This window comes from Agelaius phoeniceus, chromosome 8, assembly GCF_051311805.1.
Source record: "Agelaius phoeniceus isolate bAgePho1 chromosome 8, bAgePho1.hap1, whole genome shotgun sequence".
NCBI lineage: Eukaryota > Metazoa > Chordata > Aves > Passeriformes > Icteridae > Agelaius > Agelaius phoeniceus.
Window position 1 is genome coordinate 18,512,971 of NC_135272.1, and position 19,878 is coordinate 18,532,848.

General features: G+C 44.7%; 2 protein-coding genes across 6 annotated transcripts; both read right to left on the reverse strand.

Annotated features, from left to right (window-relative positions):
• Positions 1 to 1,831: 1,831 nt before the first annotated feature.
• Positions 1,832 to 8,611, reverse strand: LOC129123550 (pancreatic alpha-amylase). Of its 2 annotated transcripts, XM_054637985.2 has the most exons (13): positions 8,522 to 8,611; positions 8,377 to 8,423; positions 7,032 to 7,169; positions 6,568 to 6,786; positions 5,815 to 5,961; positions 5,427 to 5,624; positions 3,892 to 4,122; positions 3,409 to 3,542; positions 3,201 to 3,323; positions 2,990 to 3,089; positions 2,629 to 2,750; positions 2,394 to 2,519; positions 1,832 to 2,138 (listed from the first exon to the last, which is right to left on the reverse strand). In XM_054637985.2, the coding sequence occupies exons 4-13, from the start codon at positions 6,736 to 6,738 to the stop codon at positions 1,949 to 1,951; spliced, it is 1,542 nt and encodes a 513-aa protein (XP_054493960.2). In that variant the 5' UTR covers positions 6,739 to 6,786; positions 7,032 to 7,169; positions 8,377 to 8,423; positions 8,522 to 8,611; the 3' UTR covers positions 1,832 to 1,948. The 2 variants fall into 2 exon arrangements, with proteins under 2 accessions (XP_054493960.2, XP_077038246.1); XM_077182131.1 differs by having other exon boundaries at positions 7,032 to 8,581.
• Positions 8,612 to 10,218: 1,607 nt separating this feature from the next.
• On the reverse strand, positions 10,219 to 19,874 carry LOC129123551 (pancreatic alpha-amylase-like). 4 transcript variants are annotated; one of them, XM_077182133.1, is made up of 11 exons: positions 19,747 to 19,874; positions 16,123 to 16,338; positions 14,509 to 14,655; positions 13,641 to 13,838; positions 12,889 to 13,119; positions 11,833 to 11,966; positions 11,625 to 11,747; positions 11,414 to 11,513; positions 11,014 to 11,135; positions 10,779 to 10,904; positions 10,219 to 10,524 (listed from the first exon to the last, which is right to left on the reverse strand). In XM_077182133.1, the coding sequence occupies exons 2-11, from the start codon at positions 16,288 to 16,290 to the stop codon at positions 10,335 to 10,337; spliced, it is 1,539 nt and encodes a 512-aa protein (XP_077038248.1). In that variant the 5' UTR covers positions 16,291 to 16,338; positions 19,747 to 19,874; the 3' UTR covers positions 10,219 to 10,334. The 4 variants fall into 4 exon arrangements, with proteins under 4 accessions (XP_077038248.1, XP_054493962.2, XP_077038247.1 ...); XM_054637987.2 differs by lacking the exon at positions 19,747 to 19,874 and adding an exon at positions 18,476 to 18,610; XM_077182132.1 differs by lacking the exon at positions 19,747 to 19,874 and adding an exon at positions 18,264 to 18,403.
• Between the last annotated feature and the right edge of the window lie 4 nt (positions 19,875 to 19,878).

The window sequence follows — 19,878 nt, forward strand, 5'->3', positions numbered from 1 at the left end:
TCTAACAGAAAATGAAATATTGCATTGTGCCAAAAAATTCTAAAATTAAGGCCTTAGTGACATCACTTCACAGAGAAGAGTAGCAATAGAAATTATAAAAATTAAGACAAACATTTCCTAGTACTAACATTCTTTTGAAAACTTAGAGATCAGCAGCAAGGTTGACTGTAACTCTGGGTTTAGTGAATTATCTGAATGATCTGGTGTTGCTCTAGATGACTCTTGCCTTCTCCATCATCTTTATGCTCAAATGATAAGGCAGTGTGCCAAAATCCTAAATAAAAGGAACACAAACCAAGGTCTGAATGCAATTTAGGTCCTTTCAAAGCAGTGAACATTTGGCCACAAAATTTTACTTACACCTAAAGAAAGCATCTCATGATTTCTTTTTCTCCATGTTCTCTTTCATGCCACTGGGAAATGCAGAGCTACCTGAACCTACATTAAGCAAAACTCTCATTGCACCCCAACATCCTTGGGAAGTGGATCCACATCTGTTCACAGGCACAGACAACCCTCTCCATATTCAGCCTGTTTTTATGGATTTATGGGCACCTCAGATCACTGTGTGGCTTTTCAGTCATGTGCCACAGAAGCTCTGGGGCCTGGGGCTGGAGTTGCAATTTGACATGTGAACCGATTCTTCCATTTGGGAATGGGCAATGTGTGAATAACAGAGGATGGAATCCCAGTTTCTGAGGGCTGGAGCTGAGTGCAGGGCTGAAGACAGCTCCTCTCAATTTCAGAGGGGCCTGAGGGCTCCCTGACCTGCCCCTCTGTGCCAATAACTGGTTTGCAAAGGCCATCAACACCCTGCCACGTGGGGCCCAGGCCTTTGGCACCTCTCCACTGAGGCAGGGCCCGAGTGCATGGATCCAGGAGACGCTGGCCACAGCCAAGGAGGGAGACAGATGGGAGGGGCAGTGCTGGGCCAGGGACACTTCCCACACCCTGACTGCCCTGACAGACACCCGGAGCCCTTGGGCACACTGAGAGCCAATATCCACCACCAACACCACAGAAAGGAAACTTCAAACTGCACCTTGACCTCAAACTGGAACAACCTCCTTCCATTTTTCCCTCCAGAGGGGCATGCAGTCACCACTTTTGGCCTAGCAGAGCTTCTGCCTTACAGCAAGGCCTGCACACTTGCTTTTACCTCAGCATTTTCTCACAGCTGACAAGGGATTAGGGAAAGCTGCCAAACCTCTACTGTGTTTGCATATTTCTTTGAGATATTCGAGAATAAGGGTGCCTAACACACCAGAGGCAGGAATTGGCCGTGCCTCAGCCAGTGGCACAAGGTGGAAGCAATGCCTGCATACATCGCGTGTTCTCAGGCCCCTTCAGCACCCGCACAGGGAGCGTTCGCTGGCCTAAAACCACTGGGGCAAACCATGCAAGAGCTCAGGCTCTGCTTTGTCCAGGCACAGGCTGACTGTGAAGCAGGAAACCTGCTGGTTTCACTGATGCCACAGGCTGGAATAAACTGATTGGCACAGCCCAGCTTCCCTCAGTGACCCAGACGCCAGGCTTGGTTTGTCATAAGGAAGGGTTTATATCAACTCTGTACGTAGGCACTGCTCACAGCTGACAGCCCACAAGGTGGCTGCTCTGGGACACAAGTGGGTGTGCACGGATCAGCCCTGGAAATCCTGCACGTTTCCTTTGCCATTTTAGCTGGCTTTGAATCTTTTTTTTTTTTTTCTCTCCAGTGTTTTTGTTACACAGGAACTGGAATGCTGCATTGCCTTAAAACCTATCACTGCATTGCCACTAGTTATGAGGGGATAAAGTTACATCGAATTCGTTAAGGGAAAAACATTACTCCTCAATTTGAATGCCGTTTATTATGCAATAGAGATTCCTTCATGCTCAAAAAGCAGGGAATAACATATGGGGGAAACAGTAATACACAGATCAAACAGAGGAGGCTATTTCTCCCAAATTATAACTTGGCATCAACATGAATTGCAATAAATGGATCTTCAGCATCGGTATTAATCTGGAAATTAGCCTTTCCATCACCAGAAACAAACACCTGCTTTCCAGTACATTTGTTGTTCTCCTTTTGTCCAGAAATAACATCACAGTAGGTCCCAGCAGGCAGTCCAGTTTGCACATAGACATTCATATTCCTATGAGAAAATAAACATGCTTTATGCATTGTTTTTAAAACAGGTATTTCAAAAGGTGTGTAAGATTTCTGAACATGATCTTACTCCCCTATTTGAAGGGCATTGTAAAGCATAAGGTTTCTGATCCCATCCCTCCTACACACCCATTTTAGCTCTCTGGACCCAGCATGCACTCAAATGACTCAAGTTGGATTGCAGATGAGGGATGCTATTGTTCTCTCTGGGGACCGAGAGAACTTTCTGCCGCTGACTTACCAGTCGTCATTATTGAAGATGATGAAGCCTTTATTACCACGGCCAAAAGCCACTTGATTGCTGCCATTGTCCCACCAGTTGGAGAAAGGCTCACCATCCACCACGTTACGGAAGATCACCATGTTCCTGAAAACACAAGCCATGTCTGCCACTGCACCTGCAACACCCTTAAAGCCACATGGAGCAGGAAGCAAAAGCAGCTGCTTTGACTTCTTCTTTCTCCCCAGTGCCCTACCTGATCTGACGCCAGCGATGTTCACAGACCCAGTCGTTGCCACAGGTCGTGTCCGGATTGATTGTAACGGCCTTGGTGGAGCCATCTGCGTTACTTGGGGGCCCAACCCAGTCATTGATGTCCTGTCATTAAAAAGAAAGGTTTTCTTTCTTCATAAAAAAGAGATTCTGGCATATTTTGTGGCTGAAAATGCAGAGAGTCCCTCTGGTGAAGAAAGCTAGAGGGAGCATCAAAGTTTCACTGTCTACATCCAGCCAAGGACAGGGAAATCTCTCAAAAACCTGAAATGCACTGGACTACTTCTCTGGCCCTGCTCTCACCCTTAATCCCCATGGGAGGATCTTCAGCATTAACAGCTCACCTTTCCATTTTGAAAATATCTTGGCCAGCGAAAACTTGACATCACACGTGTGAGGCCATACGGATGGGCAAGCATGAAACCAACTGCCATTTTATAGAGCCTGTTTGGTGGACAAACAAGGAATGAGCCATGGAAGGAGGAACCTGACTGAGAACACACAGACAAACAAGCAAAAGCAAGAAGCGTCACCCACACAAGAGCAATCCCTTACCTGGCATCCCAGAAGGTTAGAATAGAAGATCCACCAGCCCCGTGTCCTCTCTGGTTGTCATGATTATCCACAAAGACCAGGGCTCTGTCAGAAGGCACAAAGCCCCAGCCTTCTCCCCAGTTCCTAAACAAAAACACAGACTTGGAGCTACCCTGTCAACTGCTCTATCCAGTCAATCCTACATCAATTGCAGCACCTTCATCCTTACTTTAAGTAGGCCATCTTTTCTCCGTTCCACTTGCGCAGCACTGTCCCCAGTTTGGCACCGTACTTGAATTCTGTCACTCGGCCATTTCCAAAGTACTCGCTGCCTTTGATGGGCTCTCCACCCAAGTCAATTACCTGGTACCAGAAAGAAAACCTGCATCCCTTCTTGTCTCACAAAGACCAGCAATGCAAAAGAAAGTAATGATCTATTTGTGCTGTGTAGAGCAACACAAATGCAGAATAAGACTTTAGGAACACATATAAAAACATGACTGATGAAAGGAAAGCTAAAGTTGATTGACAATCTGTTGTGGAGGCATTTTTAAGAATCAAAAATGCCTATGTCTGCAGGGCTGCTCTATGTAAATTGTGAGCTCCTTCCTAGGGTAAATGGGATGAAGATGTACTGTTGCTCCTCTGAAGGAGGAGGCAAAAGAGATAAAAAAGAGAAAGGCAAACATAAAGGTTAAAATGTGGAGATTACCTCCTGATAAATGAAAGGTTTAGTTCCTGCAGAAAACCATTGAGTGTTTAGATCATGCAGCTTGTCCAGAAATGCTCTTATGTCTCCAGGCCACATGTGCTTGGCAGCATCAATTCGGAATCCTGCTACACCAATGTCAATGAGATGGTTCATGTACTCTGCGACCTTTGAGCGCACATAGTCCTTCTCCAGGGCCAGATCCAGAAGGCCGCTCAAGCGGCAGTCCCGGACCTGTGCAACAGAAAAGAAACACATAAAGATTTCTCTGTATTACACCAAAGGAGGGGTGCAGGTGGGGTGGTGGGTAATGAGGTTGGATTGGATTGGGAAGAAGGGAGGGAGAGATATCCAGAGTAAAGGTTTTGTCTTCACAAGTCACTGTTGCTCATGATAAAGCCCTACTGTCCTGGAGACAGCTGGACACCTGCCTTCCAATGGGAAGTGGTGAATAAATTCTTGTTTTACTTTGCTTATGTGTGTGGCTTTCTCTTTACCTATTAAACTGTCTTTATCTCAATCCATGAGTTTCCTCAGTTTTACTCTTCCAGTTCTCTGCCCCATCCCACTGAAAGTAGGAGGCTGAGTGGTGTTTAGCTGCCAGCGGAGTTAAACCACAAGGTCTCTTTGGTGCCCAACATGGGACTCAAAGGGTTCGAATTAACAACGGCTATGATTAATGTGCTAGATGGAATTTACAGCTGTTACTGTATTTTGGCTAATAATTGACAGGCTCCTGTGCTTGCCATGGGGCTCACTGGCCTCACTGTGCATTCGAGTCTAGGGCTCAGCAGCAGCTGCTCTGTGCTTGGGCTGCAGCTGCAGCCTGTGCTGCTGATGCCCTCACCCTGGGGCATTCTGACCCCGGCACTGGCCATGGCCTGGGCTGGACCTGAGGGATTGCAGGGTCTGGCTAAGTCCAAGCCAGAGCAGGGGGAAGGGGAGGAGTTCATTGCAACATTAAACATGATGGCCTGGTCCAAAGGAACTGGGAGTGTACATTGTCATGGAAATACCTTTAACTTGTTGTAATCCAGGATTTGAGATATGTCTTATAGGGATTACCACAGAAGAAGCCATCTGAACCCATGAAGGACAAGCCCTACATGAAGCAGTGCAAGTGCAGAAACACTATAATGTATTGCTGCAAAGTGGCTGAAGGCAGAGCTTGAGAAAGAACTGCTACATATTCTGACTACAAAAACCAGTAAGTTGTGTAACTACAGCAGCACCTTGCACTACTGTCAATTTTCCAAAGGGGCCCCTTATCATGATCAGCTGAGTTCATAAGCTATAAAAATGAGCTCACTCTGAGCTGAGTACACTGGGCTCACTTCTGGAGCAAACATCTGCACACAGGTTCTTGATTCCTCAGTTCTTAGAATATTTTCAGCCACACGTACCTATGGTCACTACTTCATTCACTTGTCAAGTGACTAAGCACAGGTTTTGTGAGACACTACACCATTTGATTTTACTGTAGAGTTAACAGAACATGTAAAAAAAAAAAAATTGAAAATTTCTGGAGGGGAAGTTACCTGATAGATATCATCATAACGTTCAATTTCTCCACTTCCTGTGTGACATTTGCCATCATTGAAATCCCAGCCAGAGTATGGGACAGCTGGAAAATCTCTGTTTCCAGCATTAAAATGGCTTCCACAGGTAGAATGTGTGCCTGAGCCACCTGCAGCCCCACACATATGGTTGACGACAGCATCCACATAGATACGAACCTGGAAAAGCAATATGTGCATTTCAGGCTGTTTTGTAGCACACGTGAACTGAAAGCCACCAATCACTATTAAGATGATTATTTTCCTTCTCAGTTTCTTCTCAGTTTACACCTCTTTTGAGGGCAGCAGCACCTTCCCTCAGCTGATACAGCACTTCTTACCATATCAGACAGAATTTCAAGGCACTTACTCCAACATTGTTGCATCTCTTCACCATGTCTTTGAATTCCTCTTCATTTCCTGATCGAGTGCAGATCTTGTAGCTAATGGGCTGGTATCTTTCCCACCAAGGTCTGTTCGGGTTAGTAATGACAATATTTTCATTTGGAGGTGAAACCTGCAGATGAAATGATGTACTTTGTTAAGAAATGAAATGGCTTTACCTCAACATTTTAAGGGCAAAATCTATGCTCAGGACCTCTGCCCTCAGAGGAAAGTTAGTACCCAACACAGTTTCTCTCCCACAGCAGAAGTTCAGCTCTGTGAGATGTCTGTCTTGTACACTGGCAAGAAAGGCATTTTGGTTTGTTCCTGTGAGATGCCCAGGTCCAGCATGGGCCTGCTTTCCAGGACATGGGCATGGAAGGGCTGAAGTCACAGGAATTATTTTTACCTGTAACAGTGACAGCCTTAGGAATGCCAAACCTCACTGCTACCATACTTCCTTTAGAACAAGGTAAAGAGCTTTACCCTCTACTTAGCTTTCAGGGGAAGCCTTTCAGCATGCCCCTTTCTAACCGATCTGCTAGACATACACCATCATTCCTCCCTACAGGGTCCTGCAGAGTTAGGGTTGCTTCTAAAAGCCCTTACTACTTCCTACCCTCCCTCCTCAGCAGCAAAGTTACTTAGAGATGACTGTCTCAAACTCAGGCATTAGTAATCAAATTATTTATCAAATACTACTATGCCATTTTCCTACTACTGACAGGAAACAACTCACCTGAACTCCTCCAAATCCATTAGGAGCTAAGTAGCGTTCACACTCCTCAGCAATATCCTGCCAGCGCCATTCAAAGAGGTGCACAATCGAGGTTCTCTTTGGGACAGTGTTGGGGTTGTACTGCCCCCAACAAAGCCCTGCAGCTGCCAGGAGGAGGAGAAGGATCCGCATGGTGCCTTCAGTGTAAGGCTGTGGTCTCTTCACCAGCTATTTATGTGCCTGCAAGATGACAAAGTTCCTGTAGCGGGTGTCAAAATTCACATGGATCAATGCTATCAGTTATTATTTCGGTACATAGATCAATATCATTATTTGGTTTGTTTTTTCTCCCGAATAACCCAACAGCTGAAGATAAAATAACTTTTCACGATGATTGTGCACCATCATAAATCAAGTGGTTCATGAGCATTGCACCCAAATCCAGATCTGCATTCTTTCCAACCACGTGAACAAAGATACTTTACCAAAAGTATTCCAAAATATAGAAATCAGACAGCCACAGAAGCTGAGCTGGGTGCTGCCACCATCCTCTTGGCCCTGGGAGAGATAGACTCAAGGCAAGGACAAAAGTGAAGACCTCCTGTCTGGACACTCTGACTGATCTGGCAAAAGAAAGTAACAAGGACATTGCTGATGACAGAATGACAACCAAGAAGATTGTGTTACTAAGGGAACAGGGGCAAAGGAGTCTGGGTGGAAAATTTTGGACAGAACTTAGAGACCTATAAATACTGGTAAACTGATGCAACAAAGAACTTTGCTTGCATAGTATGGTCCGTGTCCCTCAATAGCCACGAGGGTGTCCCGTGTGAGGAATGACAATTCCCTGTCTGGCCATTCTGGGGATGCCCCACAGAACTGAAATGCTCCTGAAAGGAAGAAGGAGCCAGCTGGCATCCATCCCTTCAGGTTTTGATGGTGAGCTTTGGGACATGGGCAGTAATATGTCTTCAGAAGAAAAACGTGTCTTTGAACTTATGCCTGAACTTTTAGAGAAGCCCAGAAAAACAGTTGCTTCTCATTCTCTTAAGCTGATTTTACACTGGGCAGAATCCCACGTTAAAGGGTTAAAGGCCAGCATGGCTTTCCCAGTAGAACTGTGGGATGAACAGGGCAATGAGAGGTGATAAGATCCCAGCTGGTTTTGTACCTCACTGTTTTGCCCAAACAGGCATTCCCCATCCGTGTCTGGGCCCAGGAGCCTTTGGCCACAGTTCCTGTGCCCTGCCCTGCTGAGGAGGGCAGGCAGAGAGGAGCTGGGCTGGGTACCGGGCACCCTGACAAGGCCAGCACCCCACAGCTACACAGGCATACACTCAACCTGAGACTGCAGAATGATTCCTGATTCAGTAGAAATGACTTTTTGCAAAAAGACAAAGTTAATATTTAAAGAAGGCTTTAGGTCAGGTAACTGCTTTCCTGATCAGAAGCAGCCATTTTCTTTATGCTGTTAATTTTTCTGTCTGAATAAAATACAAAAACAATGGAAAATCCACCAAGAATTCTCCTTTTCATATTTGACCACTAGATGATACTGTGACTCATGAATGAAAGAAAGAAAAAAAAGGAGAGGAAGAGAAAAGGAAAAATAAATAGAAAAAAAAGATGAAACAAAAGAACATAAGTTTAAATGTACAGTGCATTTCTGGAATCAGACAATAATCACACAGCAAAATTCATGGTTTGGCCAATGAAATGAGCATTGTTTCTAACAGAAAATGAAATAGTGCATTGTGCCAAAAAATTCTAAAAGTTTACAATTCAGCAGATCTGTTGTGCCATCCTGTTATGCCCCAGAAAATATCTTACCTTAAATTTGATCATTTCAAAACATAATTTCAGTTTTTCATTGAACACTGGAATAAAAAAAATTAAGGCCTTAGTGTCATCACTTCACAGAGAAGAGTAGCAATAGAAATTATAGAAATTAAGATAAACATTTGCTAGTACTAACATTCTTTTGAAAACTTAGAGATCAGCAGTAAGGTTGGCTGTAACTCTGGGTTTAGTGAATTATCTGAAAGATCTGGTGTTGCTCTAGATGACTCTTGCCTTCTCCATCATCTTTATGCTCAAATGATAAGGCAATGTGCCAAAATCCTGAAATAAAAGGAACACAAACCAAGGTGGTCTGAATGCAATTTAGGTCCTCTCAAAGCAGTGAACATTTGGCCACAAAATTTTACATACACCTAAAGAAAGCATCTCATGATTTCTTTTTCTCCATGTTCTCTTTCATGCCACTGGGAAATGCAGAGCTACCTGAACCTACATTAAGCAAAACTCTCATTGCACCCCAACATCCTTGGGAAGTGGATCCACATCTGTTCACAGGCACAGACAACCCTCTCCATATTCAGCCTGTTTTTATGGATTTATGGGCACCTCAGATCACTGTGTGGCATTTCAGTCATGTGCCACAGAAGCTCTGGGGCCTGGGGGTGGAGTTGCAATTTGACATGTGAACCGATTCTTCCATTTGGGAATGGGCAATGTGTGAATAACAGAGGATGGAATCCCAGTTTCTGAGGGCTGGAGCTGAGTGCAGGGCTGAAGACAGCTCCTCTCAATTTCAGAGGGGCCCGAGGGCTCCCTGACCTGCCCCTCTGTGCCAATAACTGGTTTGCAAAGGCCATCAACACCCTGCCACGTGGGGCCCAGGCCTTTGGCACCTCTCCACTGAGGCAGGGCCCGAGTGCATGGATCCAGGAGACGCTGGCCACAGCCAAGGAGGGAGACAGATGGGAGGGGCAGTGCTGGGCCAGGGACACTTCCCACACCCTGACTGCCAGAGACACCCGGAGCCCTTGGGCACACTGAGAGCCAATATCCACCACCAACACCACAGAAAGGAAACTTCAAACTGCACCTTGACCTCAAACTGGAACAACCTCCTTCCATTTTTCCCTCCAGAGGGGCATGCAGTCACCACTTTTGGCCTAGCACAGCTTCTGCCTGGCCAAAAGCACACTTGCTTTTACCTCAGCATTTTCTCACAGCTGACAAGGGATTTGGGAAAGCTGCCAAACCTCTACTGTGTTTGCATATTTCTTTGAGATATTCGAGAATAAGGGCGCCAAACACACCAGAGGCAGGAATTGGCCGTGCCTCAGCCAGTGGCACAAGGTGGAAGCAATGCCTGCATACATCGCGTGTTCTCAGGCCCCTTCAGCACCCGCACAGGGAGCGTTCGCTGGCCTCAAACCACTGGGGCAAACCATGCAAGAGCTCAGGCTCTGCTTTGTCCAGGCACAGGCTGACTGTGAAGCAGGAAACCTGCTGGTTTCACTGATGCCACAGGCTGGAATAACTGATTGGCACAGCCCAGCTTCCCTCAGTGACCCAGACGCCAGGCTTGGTTTGTCATAAGGAAGGGTTTATATCAACTCTGTACATAGGCACTGCTCACAGCTGACAGCCCACAAGGTGGCTGCTCTGGGATACAAGTGGGTGTGCACAGATCAGCCCTGGAAATCCTGCACGTTTCCTTTGCCATTTTAGCTGGCTTTGAATCTTTTTTTTTTGTCTCTCCAGTGTTTTTGTTACACAGGAACTGGAATGCTGCATTGCCTTAAAACCTATCACTGCATTGCCACTAGTTATGAGGGGATAAAGTTACATCGAATTCGTTAAGGGAAAAACATTACTCTTCAATTTGAATGCCGTTTATTATGCAATAGAGATTCCTTCATGCTCAAAAAGCAGGGAATAACATATGGGGGAAACAATAATACACAGATCAAACAGAGGAGGCTATTTCTCCCAAATTATAACTTGGCATCAACATGAATTGCAATAAATGGATCTTCAGCATCGGTATTAATCTGGAAATTAGCCTTTCCATCACCAGAAACAAACACCTGCTTTCCAGTACATTTGTTGTTCTCCTTTTGTCCAGAAATAACATCACAGTAGGTCCCAGCAGGCAGTCCAGTTTGCACATTGACATTCATATTCCTATGAGAAAATAAACACGATTTATGCATTGTTTTTAAAACAGGTATTTCAAAAGGTGTGTAAAATTTCTGAACATGATCTTACTCCCCTATTTGAAGGGCATCGTAAAGCATAAGTTTCTGATCCCACCCCTCCTACACACCCATTTCAGCTCTCTGGACCCAGCATGCACTCAAATAACTCAAGCTGGATTGCGGATGAGGGATGCTATTGTTCTCTCTGGGGACCGAGAGAACTTTCTGCCACAGACTTACCAGTCATCATTATTGAAGATGATGAAGCCTTTATTACCACGGCCAAAAGCCACTTGATTGCTGCCATTGTCCCACCAGTTGGAGAAAGGCTCACCATCCACCACGTTACGGAAGATCACCATGTTCCTGAAAACACAAGCCATGTCTGCCACTGCACCTGCAACACCCCTAAAGCCACATGGAGCAGGAAGCAAAAGCAGCTGCTTTGACTTCTTCTTTCTCCCCAGTGCCCTACCTGATCTGACGCCAGCGATGTTCACAGACCCAGTCGTTGCCACAGGTCGTGTCCGGATTGATTGTAACGGCCTTGGTGGAGCCATCTGCGTTACTTGGGGGCCCAACCCAGTCATTGATGTCCTGTCATTAAAAAGAAAGGTTTTCTTTCTTCATAAAAAAGAGATTCTGGCATATTTTGTGGCTGAAAATGCAGAGAGTCCCTCTGGTGAAGAAAGCTAGAGGGAGCATCAAAGTTTCACTGGCTACATCCAGCCCAGGACAGGGAAATCTCTCAAAAACCTGAAATGCACTGGACTACTTCTCTGGCCCTGCTCTCACCCTTAATCCCCATGGGTGGATCTTCAGCAATAACTTAGTTCAATTAATTGAAACTAATTATTTAATTAATTAAAGCTCACCTTTCCATTTTCAAAATATCTTGGCCAGCGATAACTTGACATCACACGTGTGAGGCCATACGGATGGGCAAGCATGAAACCAACTGCCATTTTATAGAGCCTGTTTGGTGGACAAACAAGGAATGAGCCATGGAAGGAGGAACCTGACTGAGAACACACAGACAAACAAGCAAAAGCAAGAAGCATCACCCACACAAGAGCTATCCCTTACCTGGCATCCCAGAAGGTTAGAATAGAAGATCCACCAGCCCCGTGTCCTCTCTGGTTGTCATGATTATCCACAAAGACCAGGGCTCTGTCAGAAGGCACAAAGCCCCAGCCTTCTCCCCAGTTCCTAAACAAAAACACAGACTTGGAGCTACCCTGTCAACTGCTCTATCCAGTCAATCCTGCATCAATTGCAGCACCTTCATCCTTACTTTAAGTAGGCCATCTTTTCTCCGTTCCACTTGCGCAGCACTGTCCCCAGTTTGGCACCGTACTTGAATTCTGTCACTCGGCCATTTCCAAAGTACTCGCTGCCTTTGATGGGCTCTCCACCCAAGTCAATTACCTGGTACAGGAAAGATAGAGCATGTCTTTCTACTCAAAAACCAAACAAATAAGACACTGCCTGAGACATTGCTTTAAGCAAGGGGACAGTACTTGAGCTAATTATTGGCTCAACTTGGCTATTGGTTATTTGGCTTTCTTGCAAAATCGTAATATGTAAGGCTATTTTCTCTTTTTAGCTCAGCCCAGCTTGTGAACCTCTTTTCCATCTCTGTCTTGTATCTCCTTACTCCAGCTGATCACTTTCCCATGATTAAGTGATGTACTGGGGCTGTACTTCCTTTATATTTAGTACGGACACCAATGCTTCTGCTTCCAGCAGTTGGGCTGCATCCTTTCACTATGGAGCTAAAGAATGTTTCTATTTGCTTAGACTTTGCAGGCAAGATACTAATTTAATAAAATATGTGCAGCAAGTTTTGCTTCTGCTGACTGAAACCAACACTCACCTGCTTGTTCCAATTCGTTCCAATTCAAACGGAAAACACAAATTCAGGTTATCAAGTAATAGTTGTTATATACCATTGGAAAATAAACTCTCAGCCCATAATCAACACTTATGTCTTCTGTTCCAATTTATTATCCAGAATTTAAAATTCAGGAAATTATATCTCTTTTTTAAACCAATAAAATTTTTACACTAACTTCAGTGCAGTAAACTTCATCTCAATAAAAATTCTCTCAATAAAGTTTCCAGGTTACCTAATTCCAGTAGGTCCAAAACAAGTGGGCATTTTGCACATCAATTACCATTTATAGACAGATTAGATATTTGTAGATTATGTTTGAGGATGAAATTGAGGATGGTTTCGGTAGATCTGATTGGGCTCAGCCTATACAAAGCATTGCCATGCGTGACTGAGCCTGTACTGGGCCTGCAAGAAAAATGTTTGTGAAGTAAAATGAAAAAAAATAAAGATTACCTCTTGGTAAATGAAAGGTTTAGTTCCTGCAGGAAACCACTGAGTATTTAGATCTTCCAGCTTGTCTAAAATGGCCTTAACATCAGCAGGCCACATATGCTTGGCAGCGTCGATGCGGAAGCCCGCGACGCCCAGGCCGATGAGCCGGTTCAGGTACGCGGCAACCCTGGAGCGCACGTGCTCCCTGTCCAGGGCCAGGTCCAGCAGGCTGGCCAGGCGGCAGTCCCGCACCTGAAATCAAACCCTTCTCACCAATAAACTTCATGCAGTGTTCTACACACCTTTTGAATGTACTTGGCCTATATTACAATGCCAAATAAAACCTTCAGTAGCCTTTGTTTCTCAGGCATTTCTTTCCTTTGCAAAGTCATCTACACAGAAGCTGCAATAAGAAATTGAGTTTACCCCTCTCTTCTGAAATTGAGACCATGGAAAACTTCCAAATTACAATAAAAGGCAAATAATAACCTTACCTTTTTTAGCACTAAATAGATTTTATGAGCTATAATTGTCTTTATTAATTACCTAAGCACATTTGTCTGAATCTGAAATTGAGACATTGTCTCAAGTACAGCTATCCCTTCCTTTAAGAAGTGGTGTTCGTAATAACAACACTAACCTCTGTTATTAATTTGGATGGCTTTTCATAAGGCTTTTAAAAATTTCTTTTAAAAAATGTCTGACTGTAAATGAGAGCAAAGAAATCACAGCACAGGAACAGATGTACATGAAAGCGACAGTTGTAGGTTTACCTGAGATATATCATGATAATTCTCAATGTTTCCACTTCTAGATTTACATTTATGATCATTAAAGTCCCAGCCAGAATAGGGCACAGCTGGGAAATCTTCAGTCTTTGCATTGAAATGGCTTCCACAAGTAGCATGGTCACCAGCCCCAGCATTGGCTCCACACATATGGTTGATTACTGCATCCACATAAATGTGCACCTAGAGAACAGTGTCAACATAACAATTTGAAAAAGCTACTTCCCACAGCACCACTAACTAATGTTCTCTCTCCCAAATCTCCTTCCCTATCCCCCTACTTCTGCTTGCTAGCTTCAGCCAATATTTTATTCCATTTTTTTATTAGCATACAGCAAGGGTGTGACTGTGTTCACAGGGGTCTTAGGATGAGGGAAGAGACGAGGATTTCACTCCATGTTTCAGAAGGCTTGATTTATTATTTTATGATATATATTATATTAAAACTATACTAAAATAATAGAAGAAAGGATTTCATCAGAAGGCTAGCTAAGAATAGAAAAAGAAGGAATGATAACAAAGGCTTGTGGCTCGGACAGAGAGTCTGAGCCAGCTCACTGTGATTGGCCATTAATTAGAAACAACCACATGAGACCAATCACAGATGCACCTGTTGCATTCCAGAGCAGCAAATAACCATTGTTTACATTTTGTTCCTGAGGCCTCTCAGCTCCTCAGGAGGAAAAACCCTAAGGAAAGGATTTTTCATAAAAGATATCTGTGACACAAGGGTGATAAAACATGCAGCTCAGCAGACAGGCAGGTAACACTACATCCATTTTTTTAAATGGTAGAATCACTGCTTGGCTATATCCTCGCATTGTAAACACCAAAAGGTTTTCAAAGTACTTACTCCAACATTGTTGCACCGGGTCACCATGTCTCTAAATTCAGTTTCATTTCCAGACCTTGTGCACAGCTTGTAGCTGACAGGCTGGTATCTCTCCCACCATGGTTGCCGGGGGTCAGTAATGATAACATTTTCATTTGGAGGTGAAATCTGTCAATAAAACAATGGTAACACTTGGTAACAGGATACTGAAAATGGTTAATTTATTTGCCCAGTATTTTTAGAGAAAGAACATTTTTAGAGAACACTTAGATCCTCAGTATCCTCTGCTTACACTGTAGCAGGAAACAAAAGACTGTGGTCTGGCCTCAGAAAGCCAGTATAAAAATTAGGCCCATGAACAGAGAGGCCTAATTTTCTTTGTGACTTCAAGCTTCAAAAAGAAGCATCTGAAATTGAAGAATTAGGTCAGCAGAGGAAGGAAGTGACTGCACAACAACTGAGGTAACATCCAGCCTTTAAAACTGATCCAACTTCCCATTTTTGTAACGCTTTGGATGAACGCATGCTTGACCTAATTCTTGTAAGTTTCCAGGTGAGTTATACCTCTTTCTTTTACAGACTTTTCAGGATACTTTTTAGGCAACAAGCTTTTGCTGCTATCTCCAAGCCTCTGGCCACAACAACCTGATCCAACCATTTCTCAGAAAGACCCCTTCAGCCTCTTAGCTGCCTTCCTGACCAGCTCAGCAAGTCATCATCTGAAAAAAACTTCTGAGACCCTGCCACAGAATGGATTAAAATGATAAACAGGCATAGGCCACAGTCTGAGAAATCAGTTTTAAGCCCATCTGGCCTGTGTGCCTGGAAAGAAGGTTGCAAAGACAAGATGATTATTTGAAAATTATGGGAGAGTTCTCACTCAGGGCCAGCTTGCAATCTCTTGGGCTACAAGAGACAGGCAGCCTTCACACCAATTTTTCCTGAGCAATCTGACAGGCAAATGGGAACACTTTAATAAGTGGCTGCTCTCCTGCCATGCTACCCCACCCAAGTGGCAGTTCTGGTTCTACAGGAACACGTCTCTGTTGTTCAGACAGAACTGACTCACACAGGGACACCTTCACCAGAATCTGTGTTCAGTTCACTTCCGCCCGCTCACACCAGGCTCCTGCAAAGAAGGGTCTCTTAGTGGCTTACTGTGGTACACAGAGAGAAACTTGCCAGTTTGGGTGAACACAATCAGCAGCCTTTTGTACTTAATTATTTAACATCTTCAGCACTTTTTGTTCTCTTTGGAAGCCCTTTGTTCAGTCACAGTTTCATTTTACATTTATCTAGCTCTTAAGAGCTTTCCTTGATTTAAAAAATGTCAAGCAGATAAACATAGGTTACTCTTCACAGCAGTAAAAAAAAAGATTTAGCAAGTGATGCACAATTCTAATTCATCTAAATGTAATAGCACAGACTGCAAAACATGCACTTTGGAGCAATGAAATAAATTCATGCTTACTTGAAGATAGCTGAAGAATATATTTGTCAGCATTTACTACTTCCATTACCAATTTCTATTTTTCTTGTTCAGTACCTGTCCTTTGACGAATTGAACGTTTTCTGTGAAAAACAAATTATCATCTATGTAGCAATTTCACTACCTACTGATAGGAGCAGACATACCTGAACTCCTCCAAATCCATTAGGAGCTAAGTAGCGTTCACACTCCTCAGCAATATCCTGCCAGCGCCATTCAAAGAGGTGCACAATCGAGGTTCTCTTTGGGACAGTGTTGGGGTTGTACTGCCCCAAACAAAGCCCTACAACTAACAGCAGAAAATAGATCCCCATCCAGTGCTCTGTGATCTGCTGGGCTCTTCTTACTAACTGTCAATGTTCCTGTAAGAGGGTAAAGTACACATTAGAAAATACACGTTTAAAGGTAAACACCCATCTCTGGTACCATATTTATTTACCTGTTATTTTGTATGAGAACTGGATCTTATCTAAACTATATCAAATTCCCATACTAATAGTAACTTTGTTTTCATGCACTTAAAATTCAGATGTTGCCTAATGCAGGCTGCCTCCAGAATGCAAAAGTTGTGGCTTTATTAGTATAAAGCCAAAAACTACCCCAAAGAGCAAAGGAATACTTATATAGACTGAAATGGACATTTTGTTTATCATTTTAATGTATGTTATTCTACATTCCTATTTATCATTGAGAGACATTTTTTTTTTCCAAATGGTGTTGCTACAACTTGAACATATTTGGATAATACCTTGCAGAGGCAGCATATTTCTTACCATGATTTGTTATGAAACCTCAGATATTTTGGAGGTTTAACATATGTGAGTCTGTTATTCATGATACACATGATATCTCTCATTCAAACAACAGCCTGAAATCTGGAAGATCTCTCAGATTCAGAAATCATTAACTATAGCGAAACCCAGAAATGCTAAATGTCTTATCTCTGCACACCTGCAGGATTTGTGTGGAGATATTCTCCTTTTAAGAACATGTGCAATGGCATGCAGATGTTGGAAGTGCTGTGAAGCTCCATAACCAAGAAATCTCCTTCTGAGTGCCCAAGTACAGAGTTCTGCAGAAGGAGCTTTCCAGAGGCTTGCAGCTACATTTCCTTCTGATGAGCTAGGCTAGGAACTGCATTTCCCAACTCATATCCTATTTGTATTTACTTAGGGACAAACAAAGACAACGATCCTTGTATCAAAATTGCCTCTCCTTTTCCTCACCTAGAGAGCTACAACATGTAACAAACCTAAAACTAAACAACTATCAACATTCACATTACTCTACTGAGAACCTTACATTGCACTCTTCCCGTTCAGAAGTTGGTTTAGAGAGTCCGAGATACAAAGAAGTCCTACAAGAACTTCTGCAAAAAAATGGCTGAACTAATACTTCCCTGAAAACAAAATACAGAATCTTGTTACTTTCCTGTAAGTATCTATTCTTTTAAAAAGTTATCTTACAGTGACAGAGCAAAGAGAGATTCCTGTCACAACAGAAACCAAACACCTCAGTGAAGGTTTAAACATGAACACAAGGGCCCTCAGGTTTGGTACACAAAGGAAACCAGTGCTTTTCCTGATTTAATACACACTTGGGAATGCACTGCTGAAAACTCTAACCTGCTGTGATACAGTTAGCCAGACATAAATTGATAAAAAATTTTACATGATTTCTACAAAACTGCCCTCATTTCTGCTTCGAGGAAAGGACATCTCTCAGGTATTGGAGCACTCTTTGGAAAAAATTTAGGCACAAAATATAGTTTATAAAATGTAGAACCAGCCTTCCAGAGCCTACTGCTATCAGCTGTCACTGCTCTTCACAAGCAGGCAGAGTTGTTTAGAATAAAGCATTTGGTATATTTAGCTGGCTTTTCTGCTGTGAACAAAATAGCTTTAATACAATTATTTACTTGCAGATCTTCAGTAAAGTATACAGATTAAGTTTCAGCCACAAGCAGTTGTTCTGCATGCTTCCATTTTCATGAAGGAATGCTTTTTGGCCCTGATAGGAAGAACATACATTAAGAGAAAATGAGCTAAGAAAATTCCATCTTCTCTGATGAGAAAAGCCATTTATTAGATTGGCAAGTTTTACTTACAGCAGTAAGCAAAGTAGTAAATGACACAAAGTAGTAAGAATAATGTACCTTGACCCAACCAGCTCCAAAGCCTAGTGCTTAAAGATTCAATGTAGATTTTCATTTCTCTGAAACAGGTTTATGGCTGCTCTGCCTTCAATACAAGCAATAATAAGAGAATGGGAATGTTGAAATCCTCACCGCACTCTGATGGCTCTAGCTTCAAAATAATTTCGAAACTTGGAAAAACTTTAGGAGGCCATGTGGAAGAGAGCAACATTGACTGCAATGCAGAGAAGCTGGGAGCGGAGCGTCTCTGCAGAGCCCTGCCGCTGTCCCGGCCAACCCGGGAACTCGGGTCACCCTGTGTCTGCTGGGCTACGGCCGGAGCGGTGCCGCCAGCGCCAACACACCTGCGGCCGCGTCCGGCCCCGCGGGACGCCGAGCTGCGGAGGCTGCAAGTGCCAAAAGCTGTCACAGGGCAGCACGGCAGTGGCCCTGTCCCTTCTGGCGGCTCCCCACACAACCCCCGAGCAGCCCCGAGTTTCCGGCAGGCGAAGCAACCCCGCTACGGCCGCCCCGCGGAGGCTCCCGGCCGGGCTCCCCGTGCGGCGCAGAGCCCGTGGATCCCAGTACGAGCCGCTGCGGCCGCCCCGCGGAGGCTGCTGCCCAGGCTTCCCGTGCGGCGCGGATCCCGTGGATCCCGGTCCGTGCCCGCCCCTCGGAGGCTCCCGGCCGGGCTCCCCGTGCGGCGCGGATCCCGTGGATCCCGGTCCGTGCCCGCCCCTCGGAGGCTCCCGGCCGGGCTCCCCGTGCGGCGCGGATCCCGTGGATCCCGGTCCGTGCCCGCCCCTCGGAGGCTCCCGGCCGGGCTCCCCGTGCGGCGCGGATCCCGTGGATCCCGGTCCGTGCCCGCCCCTCGGAGGCTCCCGGCCGGGCTCCCCGTGCGGCGCGGATCCCGTGGATCCCGGTCCGTGCCCGCTGCGGCCGCCCCGCCCCTTCCGCCGGGATGCGCCACTGCCCGGGCACGGCGAGCCCGGCCCCGCCGGTGCCGGGGACAACGCGGACAGGGCACGGCTCTCTGAACACCGCGCACTTTCTTATAAAGTAGTTTTGTCCTTGAGCACAGCACCACCTTGCTGTTATCCTACTTCGGCGCCACTTGTGGGCCTTTAGTCCTGTAGCTCTACATGGCTCACAGGACACACTACTGTAGAACCACAGAAGCATTTAAGTTGAAAAAGCCCTCCAGGATTAAACGAAAAACACAGTCCCCATGAGAAGTGTAAAATAAGAATAATTCTAGTAAAAGCACTTCAAAGGACTCTGCTAAGCCAGCTCCTATTGGAAAAAAAAATAGCAAAGATAGATTTACTTTGGACCAGCCACCAGTACTACTGATTTAGATTGCAGCTGGAGTAATGACAAATCATCTGCACCAGCTCCCACACCATCAGCTATGATTTAGTCATTTATGGAATAACTTTTCCTTTAAGTCCACTGGACTAGAATATCTTGTAAATTAAATGTCACTCCAGTATTTCCCACACGGTTTCAGACAGTTCAACTAGCCAGCCCAGTATGTAGCAAATCCTATCCACTGTTATCATCACCCTCAACAGGGCAAGGACCACATCTATCCCAGCTTTAACTGCTACTCTGCTTTTAATGACTTCAGTCTCACCAGTGACAGTTCTCAAGTTGCAGATGAACAATGGAAGGTTATTACTGAGGAAGACCAGTGCCCAGTTTCACAGTACAAATTCAGGCACATGCACCCATCCTTCTGCTTGGTCTCCAAGACAAGAAGACCTGT